General features: G+C 29.9%; 2 protein-coding genes across 2 annotated transcripts; both read right to left on the bottom strand.

The window, feature by feature from the left end:
* LOC107959417 (uncharacterized) lies at positions 1-740 on the bottom strand. Its single transcript, XM_016895477.2, has 2 exons — positions 433-740; positions 1-355 (listed from the first exon to the last, which is right to left on the bottom strand). The coding sequence occupies exons 1-2, from the start codon at positions 523-525 to the stop codon at positions 104-106; spliced, it is 345 nt and encodes a 114-aa protein (XP_016750966.1). The 5' UTR covers positions 526-740; the 3' UTR covers positions 1-103.
* A 2,460-nt stretch (positions 741-3,200) lies between these two features.
* Positions 3,201-7,038, bottom strand: LOC107959416 (protein SIEVE ELEMENT OCCLUSION B). The gene is made up of 7 exons (XM_016895476.2): positions 6,821-7,038; positions 6,524-6,625; positions 6,014-6,423; positions 5,450-5,532; positions 4,735-4,823; positions 4,141-4,638; positions 3,201-4,058 (listed from the first exon to the last, which is right to left on the bottom strand). Exons 1-7 carry the CDS (start codon positions 6,992-6,994, stop codon positions 3,459-3,461), a joined length of 1,956 nt encoding a protein of 651 aa, XP_016750965.1. The 5' UTR covers positions 6,995-7,038; the 3' UTR covers positions 3,201-3,458.
* Between the last annotated feature and the right edge of the window lie 8,730 nt (positions 7,039-15,768).

Raw genomic sequence — 15,768 nt, 5'->3', positions numbered from 1 at the left:
TTTTATCACAAATCTTTGAAAAAAAGAAATAATAAAACAGTGCTTAGCATATATCTTGGAAAAAAATGAACAAATCCCACCGGAGATAGCTAACAGAAAGAATTTAGAGATGGCAGCCAAAGCAATTACAGGTCTTGGGAGTGAAAGAGCAGAAACCAAAAGGTCTGTTTGGAATGTTGCAATTGATAGCATAGCAGCAAGGAGATGGCAAACAAACACCTCTAGCTCCACCACAACAAGTACAAACCGCACATATCTGAAATCTCCTTAAATTCCTTTTGCTTTCATTAAACAACATCATCATCTTCACCATCTTTTCTTCCATAATTGGAACCATTTCAGATGACCCATTTACCTTCAAATCCATAAACAATGAAAACACTCAAATCTTTGACGTGAAAATCAAAGAGAGAAGCAAGGATTTTGACTTACTTGACTCATAGTTGTAGCCTCATTGTAATTGAAGAAACAAGATGAAAAGAACAGAAAGAGGAGACAGAGAGGGACCCCATAAGCAGACTTCATGTTTCTTCAACTGGTTTTCTTTCTTTCTTTTTCTTATGTAAGGAAAGATGAGTAGATTTTCTTTTTGGGGGGATGAAAAGTAGTAGTATTTATTTAGTTGAAGTAGTTTTTCTTTTTGGTGTAAATCATAAATGAAAAAGATTTGAACAGCTTTGGGTGGTGCTCAATGGACTGCATCTTAAATGGATTTAGCTGTAGAAGTGGAAAATTTTAGTTTCCTGTGGAATTGCTGGTTAGATTTTAGAATAAATGTCCTTGTATATACATTTTTCAAATAATTATTACACCAAGTTTGGTTAGGTGTATTGGCATATATAGCCATTACACTAGCATGAGCTACACGTGACACGTTATATGTCATTAAGTTGTAATAAGTGGATTTGGACAAGCTTTTTTCTTTTATTGTGAGGTGTGACCAAGGAAGAGTCATATATATGAATTTCTTTTTGGTATTATTTATATCGGTTTTATGATTTATGTTTCGTATTTATGGTTATCATTTTTAATAATATCATCTTAAGGTTTAAATATGTGTTATCTTTTGAGAGTGTAATATATTTTACCATTGCACCTAACAATTGTTGGTAAAGATACGATAAATTTGCTTTTCGTTTAGGCTTAGATATTAAAGAAATGTCTTTGAATTGAAATTGAAATTAAATAATTGTTTTATTTTAATTAATTTGAATTCTTAAAAAGTACTTTTATCTTATTTAAATTTGGCGTAATGATAAATTTAGTCTTCAACACATATATTTTTTTGTCAATTTGTTCTTTATTTTTTTAATTAAATTTAACTATTAAACTTTCAAAAAAAAGTTAAATCACTTTTTTAAATGAAAATGCTAATTGAAGCATTAATTTTTTAATGATTTTTACATGGCAACCTGCATAGCAGTCCATGTGTATTTCATGCTGACATGTCACTATTTGATTTATACGACACAATAGATTGTCATGCAAGCTACCATGTTTAAAAATTTAATAATCAATACTGTCATAAAAAAAGCAACAATTCGACTCTTTCTGAAAGATTGGTTTGTTAATTCAACTCTTTTTAAAATGTTGATGGTTAAATTTAGCTATAAAAAAAAAAGAATAAGAACCAAATTAACAAAAGATGTAAACAGTAATTAAGGGCTAATTTTATTATTTTGTCTATAAATTTAAATATGCCAAAGGTTCCTATACTTTTTTAAAATTTAAAATATAGTCCATATACTTTAGTTTTGAGATATTATTAAGTCCCTATGTTTTTTTTATATTTGAAAATCTTTATCCCTCCATCATCAATTTTGTTGTTAGAATTGTTAAGTTGGTTGTTATAATAAAAGGTAAATAACTCTTTTATCCCTCATTATTTATAATTGTGTGTCAATTTGGTCCTTACTCTCTTTTGTTTATAAACAATTAAAAAAATGCTTCAAAAATTAAATTTTTTTTATTTTCAATAAAAATATTAGAAAATATTTAAAAAATTGTGAAAAATTAAAACTCTTTAAAAATTTTAAAAAATAAAAAAAACGTTATTTACTTAGACCTATTAATGTTGGGCTGTGGCTTGGGTCCAAAAAAGATTTCAAGTCCAGGTTATGTTTGGTCCCACCTATTTAAAAAGTTCATTTTATTATTCAAAAATAATAAAATATTAAAAATATATTTTATATTATTATTTTATAATTTAATTTAATTTAAAAATATTTTTATTATATAAATTGAGCTTGGACCAGGATGTGCAAGTTGCCTGACCCATGGACATGTCTTTTAATTTATTCCATGAATGGTAATTCCGAACTTTGAACTATTCATTTCGTCCATATTAAAACAAATTTGAATATTTTTTTAATTTTCATTTAGATTAATTATATATCAAAACTATTTTATATAAATTTAATTATAAAACATGTAAAATATTAGTATAAAATATTTTCTAAATAATGATACAAACCTTGAATCGGCTTGACTTGGATTGAGCTTGGACAAAGTTTTTTTTTATGTCTTAGGGCGAGCCGACCTAAATTTAATTTAAATATTAAAAATATTTAAAATTAAATTTTATTATAAAAATTAATATATAAATAAATTTTTAATATTTTATTATTTTGAAAACTGAAATAAGCATTTTGATTGGGGTGAACCAATAACGGGTTTGAATTTTGAATTTTTTTTCTTTACCTGGGCAGTAACCCAACTCGGCTTGGCCTATGGATAACTCTAAATAAATAACACTTTTTTTTTGAATTTTTGGGAAAAATATATTTTTCATATGTTTTTAAATTATTTTTATTTTTAAATATATAGCATTATAAATATAACAGAATTGAAACGATAATTAATAACAGATTTTAATTTTACTCTAATTAGTGTCTAAATATAATTCATATTTACATATGAATACACTAATTGATGTGTTTAATTTGTCTTGATTTGAATGGAATGGTAATTAAAATTTTTATTAAGCATTCATTTAACACGGATTCAAACCGTATTACCTCGTCCCTAGTATTGTATATAAAAGAAAATCTACTAACGTAAAAACGAATATGGGCCATGCAACAATGCAGTGCACTCCTAAGCTTGTTGGGGGAGTTCCTTGCGTGAGTTGCTTAATTACTGTTTGGGTGGACGTATCTACAAGTTGGCACATTCTAGTATTTTAGTATTTCAAGTTGTAAGAAGAGAAACAAGATATTTCTTATTGTTTTCAGCTGATAGATAGATAATTACAACACAAACGAGTCCTGGACTCTTTCTTCACCAGCCAGAGTTGGTGAATAAGTGGCTGAGCCTCAGATATTATTATTATTCCATGGCATATGCTAAGTAATAACATAGTAACATGGTAGAGCCTTAGGGGCAATACACTTCCTCTTCTTATTTTCAATGCTCAAACATGCATTGTATATATATATAGTGTGTGTATTATTTGCTAATTACTCAGGACAGCAGCGATAAGTGTAAAACACGTCCATCAATTTGGAACACTCAGGGCAGATCATTATCCCTGGAATCTGACCCATAACCGGCAGGTGAAGGTTGATGCAGCTATGCACATCCCTGGTTATTAATTCCTTGTACTTTTTTATTCCTTCAAGGAAACGAACCCCGATCATGTCGCTTCTCCACATCTGGTAGTCTTCCATGATAGTTAGAGCTGTTTTTCCGCTGGTTGTGACCATGGCACCTTCTCCCATGGAGAACATGGCCCATTCTTCCCCATTCCCGCCGTACCCAACAACTTTCAATGCCTCCTGCATTACCTCATCCTTCTTGCCAAGTCGGATTTTGGCGTACAATATGCTCTCCAGTCGACTCCAAAACTGCCACTGTGATTCAGATTGAATAACCAGAACGTCTCGACCCAGCTGGTTCCTCGTTAGCCCTTTGCCTTTGTTCTTCCCCACTCCCAAGTACACAAGTTTTAAGGTAACACCGGCACTGCGTGCAGCATATTTCACTTTCTGGATGAACTCCTGGTTCCATGATATATCCCCACCACCAAACAAGCATACAAGTGTCCCCTCGCTCTTTGTCTAATGAATCAGAGTAGCCATTAAGCACCTCAAAAACTGAACCAAAAATAAATACAGAAATTTAGAGATGAAAAAAAAATACCCATGATTGTATGTCTATGCCACTGTCACCGGGAAGGATAAGTTGATCAAACAGCAAGTCGAGCCTCCAAGTCCAACCATTTCGCTCGTCCAATTCGTTCCACAGCGTTATTTTATCAGTGAAAGGGAAGGCCCGATTACCCCATGTCCACAACATAGGGAGAGCATTTAGGCATGTTATTTCCCCAACTTCATTCACCGACACAGCAATCGCTTCCTTTATAAAGTGCCAATCCCTCTTGATGTACTGAATGACTTCATCTTCAATCCTGGATGGCTCAACCCCAATCCATTTCGTCATTTGTCTCAGCTCCCAAAACCTTGCCGCTGCTTTCTCATCGTATGCCAACGAGCCCACGATTGGGAGCCACACGATTTCATACTTGCCCTCATTCTTTTCGTACAATCTCTCGAGAACCTTAACTTCTTCTATAGAGATGTTGAGATCCGATATCAGAAATAACACATGCTTGTTTCTCAGTTTTTCAGAATCCCGTACCTGTACCCCCAAACAAATCAAACCTCAAAACCCCAGATTCTGAAACAATGGATCCCACAATAATCTGCAGTGGAAGTGTGTGTAATTTGAACCAACCTCAATATATTTCTTGATTTTTGCTATCAGTTCCGAGGTACTGATTTCGGACACTTCCTCATACCAATTTGGAGAAATTCTCTCTGCGCCTGTGATCACACGTAAAATATAAATTACATTTACTCCATTACCAGACACCATGAGAAAATTTCTTATATAAATTTATTAAAAATTGACGTTGAAAAAATTTAAATTTCATGATTGTATTTTTTAAATTTATCAAAATATAAAAATTTATGAAATAATATTTGTTGCTTGTAAAAGAAATGTCCTTTTAATAATTTCGGAAGTAAGTTGTGACCCGATTATTGTGTGACCTCAATTCAGTCAAGCATAAAATTATAATAATTAGTAATTCGATGATATGCGTGTCCGAGTAGAAACCACACATTTAGAACATAAGTGTTGGTTTAAAAATAACATCAATGAAATATAAAATAATCAAAACAAAGCTTTGATTGAAATAGTAAAATTGCAAATAACAAATATGACATCATTATGGTCCGTGCATTATTGAAGTTTTAGTATATAATATGATTTTCAAATATCTTTTTTATTATCGATAAATTTAGTGGATTGAATTGTTAAAATATAAATCGTACAAAAATATATCAAAAAATGATTTATTCAATTGTATATTTATAATAATTGATTTTTATTGTAATTATCAATATAATTGTAAGTTGTAACTTCGGTGAGGAAAAAAAAAACTTACCAAAATACTTCATGTTATCTTGAAGTTGAATATTTATTTCTGTTAACTGTTTTGAAAGCGATTCTAATTCAACATGAACATCCCTAAAATAGATGAAAAGTAGAAATAAATAAACATATAAATAATTAATCAATTTCGAGTAAATTGGTGTTTCTCAGACAAATAATTTTAATTTCTGTCAATTTTGAAAGTGAGCAATTAGGGACAATTAATCACGGTATTAACGTATTTCATTAATTATAAGTCATTTTGATTGATATAATAATAATTTTATCACTTGAAGTTTACATTTTTTTTAAATTTGATCTTTATTCTAAAAATTTAACAAATTTAGTCTCAACATTTGTAACTTATAAGAGTTAAATTTGTTATTATATGAATCAAATTCATGTAAAATTAACAAAAAAAGATTAAGACGGTGATTAATTATCATTAGTTGCTCACTTTCGAAATTGACAAGTATTAAATTACTCCGATTTTTTTAAAGGGACTAATTTACTAAAATCAAAATTGAGAAGCACCAATAATTAATTAAGTTTGGAGTTGAGAATGGAAGGGGCTTACTCCCTTCTGCTTAAAACGGTTGAAATTTGTAAAACAATGTCGAAGATGTTTTTTGTAGCGTTGAGGTAAAGCTCCAGCATCGCCTCCTTCATGGATTCCTGTTTTAGGCGGTTGGAGAAGTCCAAATTGGTGCGTACCACTTTCAACATGCCCTCGATAAGCTTTGCTTCCGCAAGAGCGTTCAAATCGAGTTTGGGCGAGTAGCCTTTCAGGATATTAACTAAAAACTTAGCCATCGGCTCGTCATCACGATGCTTCACCAGCATCGACAACTCCCCGATACTGGAAGCAAAAGCTGCGATGGCTATCACCACTTTGGCGCTCCATGAATAACTGCGAAGCCTTTCCAGCACTGCTGTTCTGGTTTTCTCCACATTCCCGCTTCCTGCTGCTAAAAGATTGCATGACATCTACAATGGTGCAAGTACAATGCGTTTGATTAGCACATTCATAAATTAATCAAAACATGCATGCAGTGGTTGGTGTAAGAATAAATTTTGAGACAACAACCTCACAGGAGATATCTCGGATATCATTCAATACTTGGCGCATGCCTTGAAATGTCTCCAGGCTGCTGATCATCTTGTTTAACTCTGCAGATTGATCAATATCCTACAGCAAATAAAAAGCGTTTAAGTTGAGTTACCAACAAAGACAACCCATTTTGACTTAATAAGCTTGACTAGATGTTGGATCAGGCTGAGTGCTCAACCAACCGAGCTAATTACTTGCTGAACAAACTTATTTTTGGAGAAGTAGAGCAAAGTAAAATAAGGCAAATTAATGAAATTTTATAAAGCAAGTAACCTTGGAAGCAACAACAACTTGGAAAATGCTTTGGATGAGGTCGACTAGATGTTGGCCAACATCAGGTTCAAGAGTTTGAAAGGAATTAGTTTTATTAGTCATCTGAATCTGTTGTGATGACTTGTCGAAGGAGTAGTAACGAGAAGCAGGGGGAGTTTTAGTTTCAGCTGCCATTGGTAGCTAGGAAGGGGAAGGTGGTAGGTCAAGATTCAAGTGGCAGATGCATTCGGACTATTATATACCATATTTGACCAATCATGTCAGTTATGTGACATCATCATCATCATCATTTAAAGAAAAAGTTAGCTTTCATATTCTTTAGAAAATTGTATGCTTAAAACATGCTCCAACAACTATACTTTTCCTACATTTAATACTTAATTTTTCGGTTTTTAGATTTTAAATTCAATTATGCAATTAATACTTGTATTTTTCGAAAATTTCTATTCTCACTAAACGATAACCGTTAAATTCGTTAAATTATTCTATTTCCAAAATATGATACAACAAACATATTATTATATGTGTAATATCATGTTGGCTTATTATTTTCACATATGACTCACTAAAAATTAAGTTAATGGATTAGTGACTTCCATTTGCATCAAGACTGAAATTTCAAGAGTATAGGAACATAGAATGATCTAATCAGAGAATATGGATTAAATCTATAAACATACTCATAGTACATGACTAGTAATTAAATTCAGGTCCGTTTTTTTTTATATTTTTGGGGCATTAGGTGAAACAATAAATTGGGCTCTTTTTAAAAAAGTTATAAAATATAATACAATAAAACTTGGAAATTTTTTAGGGCCGCAGTAGATAAAGCATTTATGGTGAAAAATTGAAAGTCATGGGCATATAATTAATTAGTTTTAGTCTGAAATTATTTTCCCTCGCATTAAATATTTTTTAAAAAATATATTTTTTAAGCCCTTTCCAACCTTAGGTCATAGGCGATTACACTCTCAAGCAGTCCAAGATCGGGTCTGATTGAATTTAATTAAACAAATTTAACCATTATTGTTTTAATCAGAACTAAAATTTTAAAATTCAAAAAGGACTGCAAAAATTATATTTGTACAAACAAATGACTTCTACCCATATTATATTTGATGAGTAAAGATATTGGTTTATTTGAAGGAATATTTTTGGTCAAGCAAATTAAGTTCATACGAAAAGCATATATATATATATATATCAAAGATAAAGTTGATTATTCTTTGAGTCGGATCAAGAACTTGTAACATTGATGAAATTAAAACTTGGAACTTGAGATATTGCTCTTTTTTCCCTTTCTTTTGCTTTTATGTTAATTATTTACTTTTAAAACTTTTGCATCATATTCTTGCTTCACACCTCGAAACCAGGACCATTTTTATCCTACCAACTCCCCATCTTATTAAACAAAATTTCAAATTCATTTTGATCTTTATATTTGGAAAAGATAAACGTTTGATGATGTGGCACTTTGAGATAGTGTCGTGTCATCAAATTCGGATGAAATCCAAGTTTAAAGGTTAAAATGGACTTAATTGCTAAGTTCAAGTGTCAAACTGAACAAAAGAATACAGATACCAAAGTGAACTTAATTAAATTTAGAGGACAAATTTAATCATTTTTTTATTTAAAGATTTAGTATTTGGTATACTAATAGTGGAATATTTTAAGTTTACAAGTGGAGTTCGAGTATATATTTAAATAGCTTTTTTATTTAAACTATATATAAGTATAAAAAAAATTAAATCACTAAATTAAAATAAAAAGAAGGTAAGAATAATTGTGCCATTTTTATTATTATAATTTTTTCTATTCTAAAACTACTTATTTAACCGACAAGTACCGAGTGAGGTGATAAAGCATATTGCACTCTTTAAAAAAATTTCAAATTCAAACCCTATAGATAACATTCTTAATTTGGGGTAACCACGAACTCTACCAAAAATAATTTTCATCGATTATAGAATAAATATAGAATATGTATTAATTAAACCAAAAAAACAACCCATTAAACTAATCACTAAAAAAACTGTTCACTCTCATCCATTCAGACTTTGAGTACTCATCTCTAGAGGTGCTCATGGGCCGGGTGGCCCGGTCCGGCCCGACGGTCCGCTTGAAATATGGGAAGGTTTGGGTAAAAATATAGGCTCGAAATATGGGTTTGGACAAAAAAATGAGGCTCGGGCTTAGGAATTTTTTCCTGGGTCGGGCCTAAACAAAATTTTAGGCCCATATTTTGGGCCCGGGCCTAGGACACGGGCCAAAAATTTTTTCTAGGCCCGGCCCATGAGAACCTCTACTCAACTCCCATCATGTGCTAATACCATATGTGGGTTCTATCCCCGTTTATTTAGATTTCAATCTCACTGAATATGAATTTTGTCCGAATTTATTCTAATTTTCAATTTAATTGTGTTTTATATTGAATTAATGTTAATTGTAATTGCACGAACATATATTATTTATACTAATATTATTTTTTAATATGTATTAAGAGATCAACATTTACAATTTCCTTTTTTTTCAGTTACAATTTCATACTCACAACTCAAATCTTAATATCTATTTACTTATATATAAAAGGAATGACATTTTTCTTTAGTTGACATGTGGCACCTCACTATGCTTTCTTTCCTTTTTTTTCTTTTTCTTTTTTTTTTACATTTAGGAATATGGTTAAATTTTAGTTTTGGTCCTTCTAATATGTCTAAATTTGAGATTTAATTATAGTATAATTTATAATGCTATTAACTAGCCCAAATAGTTCGTATCGTTAACTTCTCAATTAAAACATTAGGTGGTTATGTATAATTTGAATATTTTAAGAGTCCTGTAGATTGATGGGTAGGGGTGGGAAAAACTTAATTCGATTCAAAAACTCATTCTTTTTTTAATTTCGAATTAATTGAATTGAGTTATTTGATTTTTTTTGAATCAACCCGAATAAGTAATTTGAGCTTTCGAGTTTGAGTCGAATTGAATTTTACAACTTGAATAATTCGAATAATTTAAATAAATCAAATAACAAGTTGATGTAAATACCCCTTAGATCATTGACCGTTTTCAAAATGTGTATGTCGGTCATTCTCAAAAACTTTAAAAATTCAAATAATCTTCTAAAATTTAAAATTTTATAAAAATATATACAAACTTCACAAATTAAAAAAATTATTTTTTTAAAATATATAACAATGCTAAATTATAATTTTTTAAATTTCAAAATAATAAATTTGAGGACTTAACATGTAAATTATGAAATGAGTATATATATATGTGATATTTAAGTTTTTTAAAACTCAAAATTTAGTTATATTGTCAATAAGATTACAATATGGTCGGTTTAATTTTTTTAAATTTAAATCGAACAAACTTATTCGACTCAACTAGAATTTCATTTCACTTGGCTCGATTAGAAAATTTTCAAGTAGAGTTAAGATGATAAAATAAGACTCATCAATTCGACTAACTCGAAACTTTTTTACTCGATTTGGCTCGATTTGATTGAACGTTCACCCCTACTGACAAATGATTTCCCATTTCTTTTAGGTTTGTGTCACTTTTTTTACATTATAAAACAATGATCAAATTTCAATTTTGACCCCTAGACAATGCTGAAACTTGAGATTTTATCTATATACTTTAATTTTGATATAACTTGGTTCTACTTTTATCATGTCATTAATTAGTCTAAATAGTAAATTTTTCTTAAGAAAACTATTCCAACAACAAAAAAATATTTTATCATGATAATTTTGAATAATTGTTTTTAAGAAAAAAAAATCTTAATCAGTATTTTCATGACTATCAAGTAATTTTTTTTAATTAATTCAAAATATCGCACCAGGAATTTCAATAGAAGAATTGTAACAATAGTAATGGACTTGAATTTTTATTTTTTATTTTGTAATCTCATTTTAGGTTCAAATCATATCTGTTCTTTTTGACACAATGTCTAAAACTACCCATATTCTCTTCCCAAACCATAAATAGGAGCATAATGCACTTTAGCGCATTTGAACCCATATACTCCTTTATTGACAACAATACTCGTACCAATTAAACTAGGGCTCAATCGACATTGAACTTTAATTTTTAAATCTAGAAAAGTAAAGTACAATATCATGAAAATTAAAAAAAAAAACTAAATTCTAAATATATAAAATTTATAAAAATTTATAAGTTAACACAAATAAATAATAACATAACAGAAAACCTGGTGACTTGTGTTATACTGAAGAGCCAAAATCACGAGTTTCATGCTTGCATGCTAGCTGGAAAGAGCAAATAATTGGATAACAATGATTCTGGTCCCAATCAACACTTTAACTACACTTCTTTCTTATTTTTCTAAATTACCCTTTAATTTTTTTTATTTAAAAAAAACCTTTAAATTAACAAAAATTCTTTCATTATAATTAATTTGTTGCATCTATTAAAGAGATTAAAACAATTTCCACGTCATATTTAATTTTTTTTTCAATTTTCCTTTTCTTTTCATTTCAGGTCTTTTCTCTCTGAAACTGCATATGTATTGACAGAAATTTCAAAAGGGCTACTCCTCAATCCTCATATTTTTACTTCAATTTTGCTTTTTTTTCTAGTAAATAAAAAAGTAAAAAATTGTTATGAACTAAATTGAATAACTATTTCATAGTTGAATGAAAAGATGGAAAACCATTGATTTTAATCATTAGAAATAAGAACGAACCTAATTCTGCAATCCCCATTGTTGATTTTGAAGTGCCCAACACCCTAAATTATTTTTTTCTGACAGTGAAGAGATGAAGAAAGGAAAGAATCAGGAAAATCACCAAAACCCTAGATCATCTTCTTCTAACAGTGAAGAGACACGGTGAGAGGGAGGGAAAAAATCACGTCAACAAAATTAAATATAAGGTGGAAATTGTTTTAATCCTTTTAATTTGAGTTGGAAAAAGTTGTTGGCGTGACATTAAATAATTGGATGGAACGTATATGAGGTGGGGGAAAGGGTTCATGGAATAATTTCTCCGTATTAAGCTAGATTAGGTGATATGATACCCACCCTGTGAATGAAAAAAAAGCCTTAGGTGATATATATACTTATTTTTTAAAAAAATTTTAATTGAAGAAGTAATTTTTCTTACATAAATCTTAAACTATCTATAAATGACTCTAATCCTTAAATTGAAAGATAATTGAGCTAAAAAAGGCGAGTATTTTTTTACCTATGCTAGTTTATTTTTTATGTGGAATGAATGATGATTTATAAAAATATAATATATAAAAAATTTAAAGGTTAAAAAATATTTTAATTTTTTATATTTTTCTTAAATTTAAAATTTAGTCCCTATATATATTTCGATAAATTGAGTCTATTTTTCAAATTTTAAAATTCAAGTTCAACTGTTAAAATTATTTTGTTAAATTCAGATTCATTATAAACTCTCTCTTTTTTAGTTATATTGCTATCATGTGCGTATTTTTTTTTAATTTTAAAATGTTATAAAAGTGTTAACAATTGAACCTAAAATTTGAAATCTGAAAAATAGTGGGACTAAATTCTTGAAAATAAAAGTAAAATAATTAAATTCTGAATTTCTAAAGAAGTGACCTATGACATATTTTAACCAAATTTAAATAATACTAAATTATGGCACACGCCACGATGTGGGTGAAAATTTTCATGTGACAAGTTTATAAAAATGTTGATATAAAATTTAAATATGGTTTTGGTTGATATGGTGAAAAGATGATGTCTTGAATTCAAATCTCACGATTCCTATTATGTGTAGTTATTTTTCTAGATTTATCAAAATATAAAAAGACATAAATACCATCAAAATAATATTTGTTGCTTTATAAAAGAAAGAGACCTTTTGTAATTTCTTACTTGAGTTAGGGCTTGGTTGATGGGTGACACCAACTCAATCAACCTCATAATATATAATAAATTTTGTCACACCCAGATGTGGGTGAAAGGAAATATTTTGAGTATACAAATATCTTCTTTTAAAATTTACTTAATAATGATTACTGGTACAACGGTAAAAAAAATTATTTACTAATTTATTAAACATGTGTTTGATACTTGGATATGTTGTACTTAATTCTTTTATTTAAAGATTACATAAAAATATGAAAAAACAAAAACACCATCACGATGACATTAGTAATATACACCCTAAACTCGACTTGAAAGTCGACTAGATACACAATGCCACCTTGGTTATCTAGAGCAACCTCAAACAAAATCGAAACAATGGAATCCTCTAGCACACTGCACCAAGTGTGGAAAATAAAGGGTACAATATGAGGACCTAGAAGGTAAAGGTTGGATTGAACCAGGTTGTGACTTTGCTTTTATTTTCTTGTTCAATTTTCATACTGTCCAAGGTTTTGTATACTAACTTCGCTTTCTATGTAGGGTTAGAAGTGCCACATCTATCACAACAAGGGAAGCCAATATTGCAAAAAGAAGTAGCAACCTGGATCCCTATTACAACTTCCAAGGCAGTAGTAACCTTTAAGGCCTTTCCAAAGTTACCTATAAGGAGGAAGCAAGCCAAAAGGCAGCAACAACCGCTCCCAATCCATCAACAGCTAACATTAAATACTTCCAAGCGTTTTACTTTTAGATGAATGCCAAGTGAAGGAAATAGTGTTTCCAACGCTGCTACAAAAGACACACATGGTATGAAAAAGGCCAAAGACTGATTAAAGGATCTTGACTGTATTTTGTCTTTTTTGTATGTTGTTTAGTCACTTCACTGTTTTTTGTCTGTTCACCATATGTATTTGGCTATACAAGACACACGTGGTACGACAAACAACTTATCAATTTTTTGTGTTATCTTCTTATTTTAGCAGCTTGTGATTAAGGGTTTTTTCTTGTGTGTATCAGCTTGATTTTGTCAGCTGGTTTTACAAAGGTTGCTTTAAGAAAAGCTTACAATATAAAAAAACACTTATTTTATACCTTCTTGCCATATTCAATAGAAATGAATTTCATATTTTGAGCAATTTCGCGATTACCCTGACTTTTTTATTACAATATTAAACACTTAGTTTGTACAAAAAAGTCATTACTTTCTTCCATATTAAATCTTCTTATTTCGTAGGACTATTATTTTTTACACATGTTTTAGTATATAAGTTAGTAATAAACTAATATTCAATTGAGAATACTTAGTCACACCCATGACTTATTTTTAACAAAGAGAAGGAAAAATTCTCTTATTTTGAAGAGGTCTTATTTTTTACAAGAGTTTTTAGTCATCTTTTTAATTCCAAATTTAAATTTGTGCCGACTTTTCTTTATTTTATATCTACCTATTGCAATACATATGTAATGAATAAACTTTTTCCTCATGTTATTATATTAGTCACCAAACGAGGCATTAGTCTGTAGTTTCTTGTTACACTCCTATTGCCAACACTAAACACTTAAAACATTACTTTCTTCGGAATTTAATGTATCATATTTTGTAACTTCTTTTTCCTAATTTCATTTTACAATTCTATACTACATTTAAGTTCCAACTTTCATTGCCGATTGAATCTTAGTTTGATTGGCATAGACATTGTGTTACAAAAAATAGATATGATCAATATGTAGTTAGAATTTGCCCGAATTCATAGATAATTTTTTTTATTTGTTATCCAATTGAAGAAATTAAAATTTGAAATCCAAATCTATTTCAAAGATGCCATTAAAGTTTGAATTAAATGATAGCAAGTCTTCAATGTGGGTGGAGTTGGAAGATAACTAGACATGTAAAAGAATTGTTTTAAGGGAAAAAGATGGGTTTGTAGGCAGCATGAAAGAAGACCAAACACTTATCCACTCAACAACCACAAGCATAAGAGTAATAAAAAAAATAACAAAGAAAGCAAACATTACCAATAGCTGTTCCTCATGAGATCATAAGCTTTTATTACAAATTTAGCACATGCATACAAACAAACTTAAGATACCAAAGTGGCAGTAATCATGAATCATGAAACAGATAACAAGCCCCTACAACCTCATCATCATCAAATGCAAGGTCCCTACTCCCTAACCCTCATAAATTCTTTATGCATTAACCAATGCCATATTTCAAGAACAAACCAATCATATCTTTCCAGAGAGATCCAACTGCACACGTTATCGCATTGAATCATTTGTTTATGAATGCCAAAAAGGCATAGGAATCATCTAAAACTGGAATTATTAACCACAAGAACTGGCAGCCCAAAACATATAGGTAGCAATCTTAAACTATCCAATATTTACACAACTTATTTCTCGCTAAATATATATAATAAAAGGAATGAAAGCACAACTTTCCATATTTGAAATTATTGTACCTGATATCATCTTTGTCAATGATATTTAATAGAAACCTGGAATATTTTATTGAGCAATATTCTGAAGATGCTCCATCATTCTCAAGAGCCTCCTGCAAGGACAAGAGTATGGTGCTTGGTCGGTACAAACTAATCCAACAAAACATCAGATTCTGTTAAGAGTGACGTACTAATTCATCTTTAGTCAATCATTTAACATGAAGAAAAATCTCCAGGAGTGAAGAGTTAGAAGAATTCATCTTACGATAATATATAGATAACATGTCCCACTTCTTTATGCAAGAGCATGAAATGTGTACTCATTTGTACTTCTGCTTGACAATTTCACTCATGTATAATTAGGAAGAATATATATATATATATCAATGCAAGAAACAAGTTAAAAAATCACTCAAGATCGTTCAATATTGAGGAATATAGGGTGATACTTAAAGAAATGTCTGCAAATGTGCGGTCAAAGAAGAAAAGGAACCAAAAGGGAAAAGAAAGTGTGATATGGATGGTGAAGCGATGGTGTACAACCAAAGCAGGGTGGCAGAAAATTACTCAACCAGTATTAGAATTGAAAGCTTGGATTCAGACTGGAAATCTTAAATCAGAGGCTTAAAAAC

The sequence above is a fragment of the Gossypium hirsutum genome, chromosome D04, assembly GCF_007990345.1.
Source record: "Gossypium hirsutum isolate 1008001.06 chromosome D04, Gossypium_hirsutum_v2.1, whole genome shotgun sequence".
NCBI classification, from domain to species: Eukaryota; Viridiplantae; Streptophyta; class Magnoliopsida; order Malvales; family Malvaceae; genus Gossypium; species Gossypium hirsutum.
This window is presented reverse-complemented; position numbering and strand designations above follow the sequence as displayed.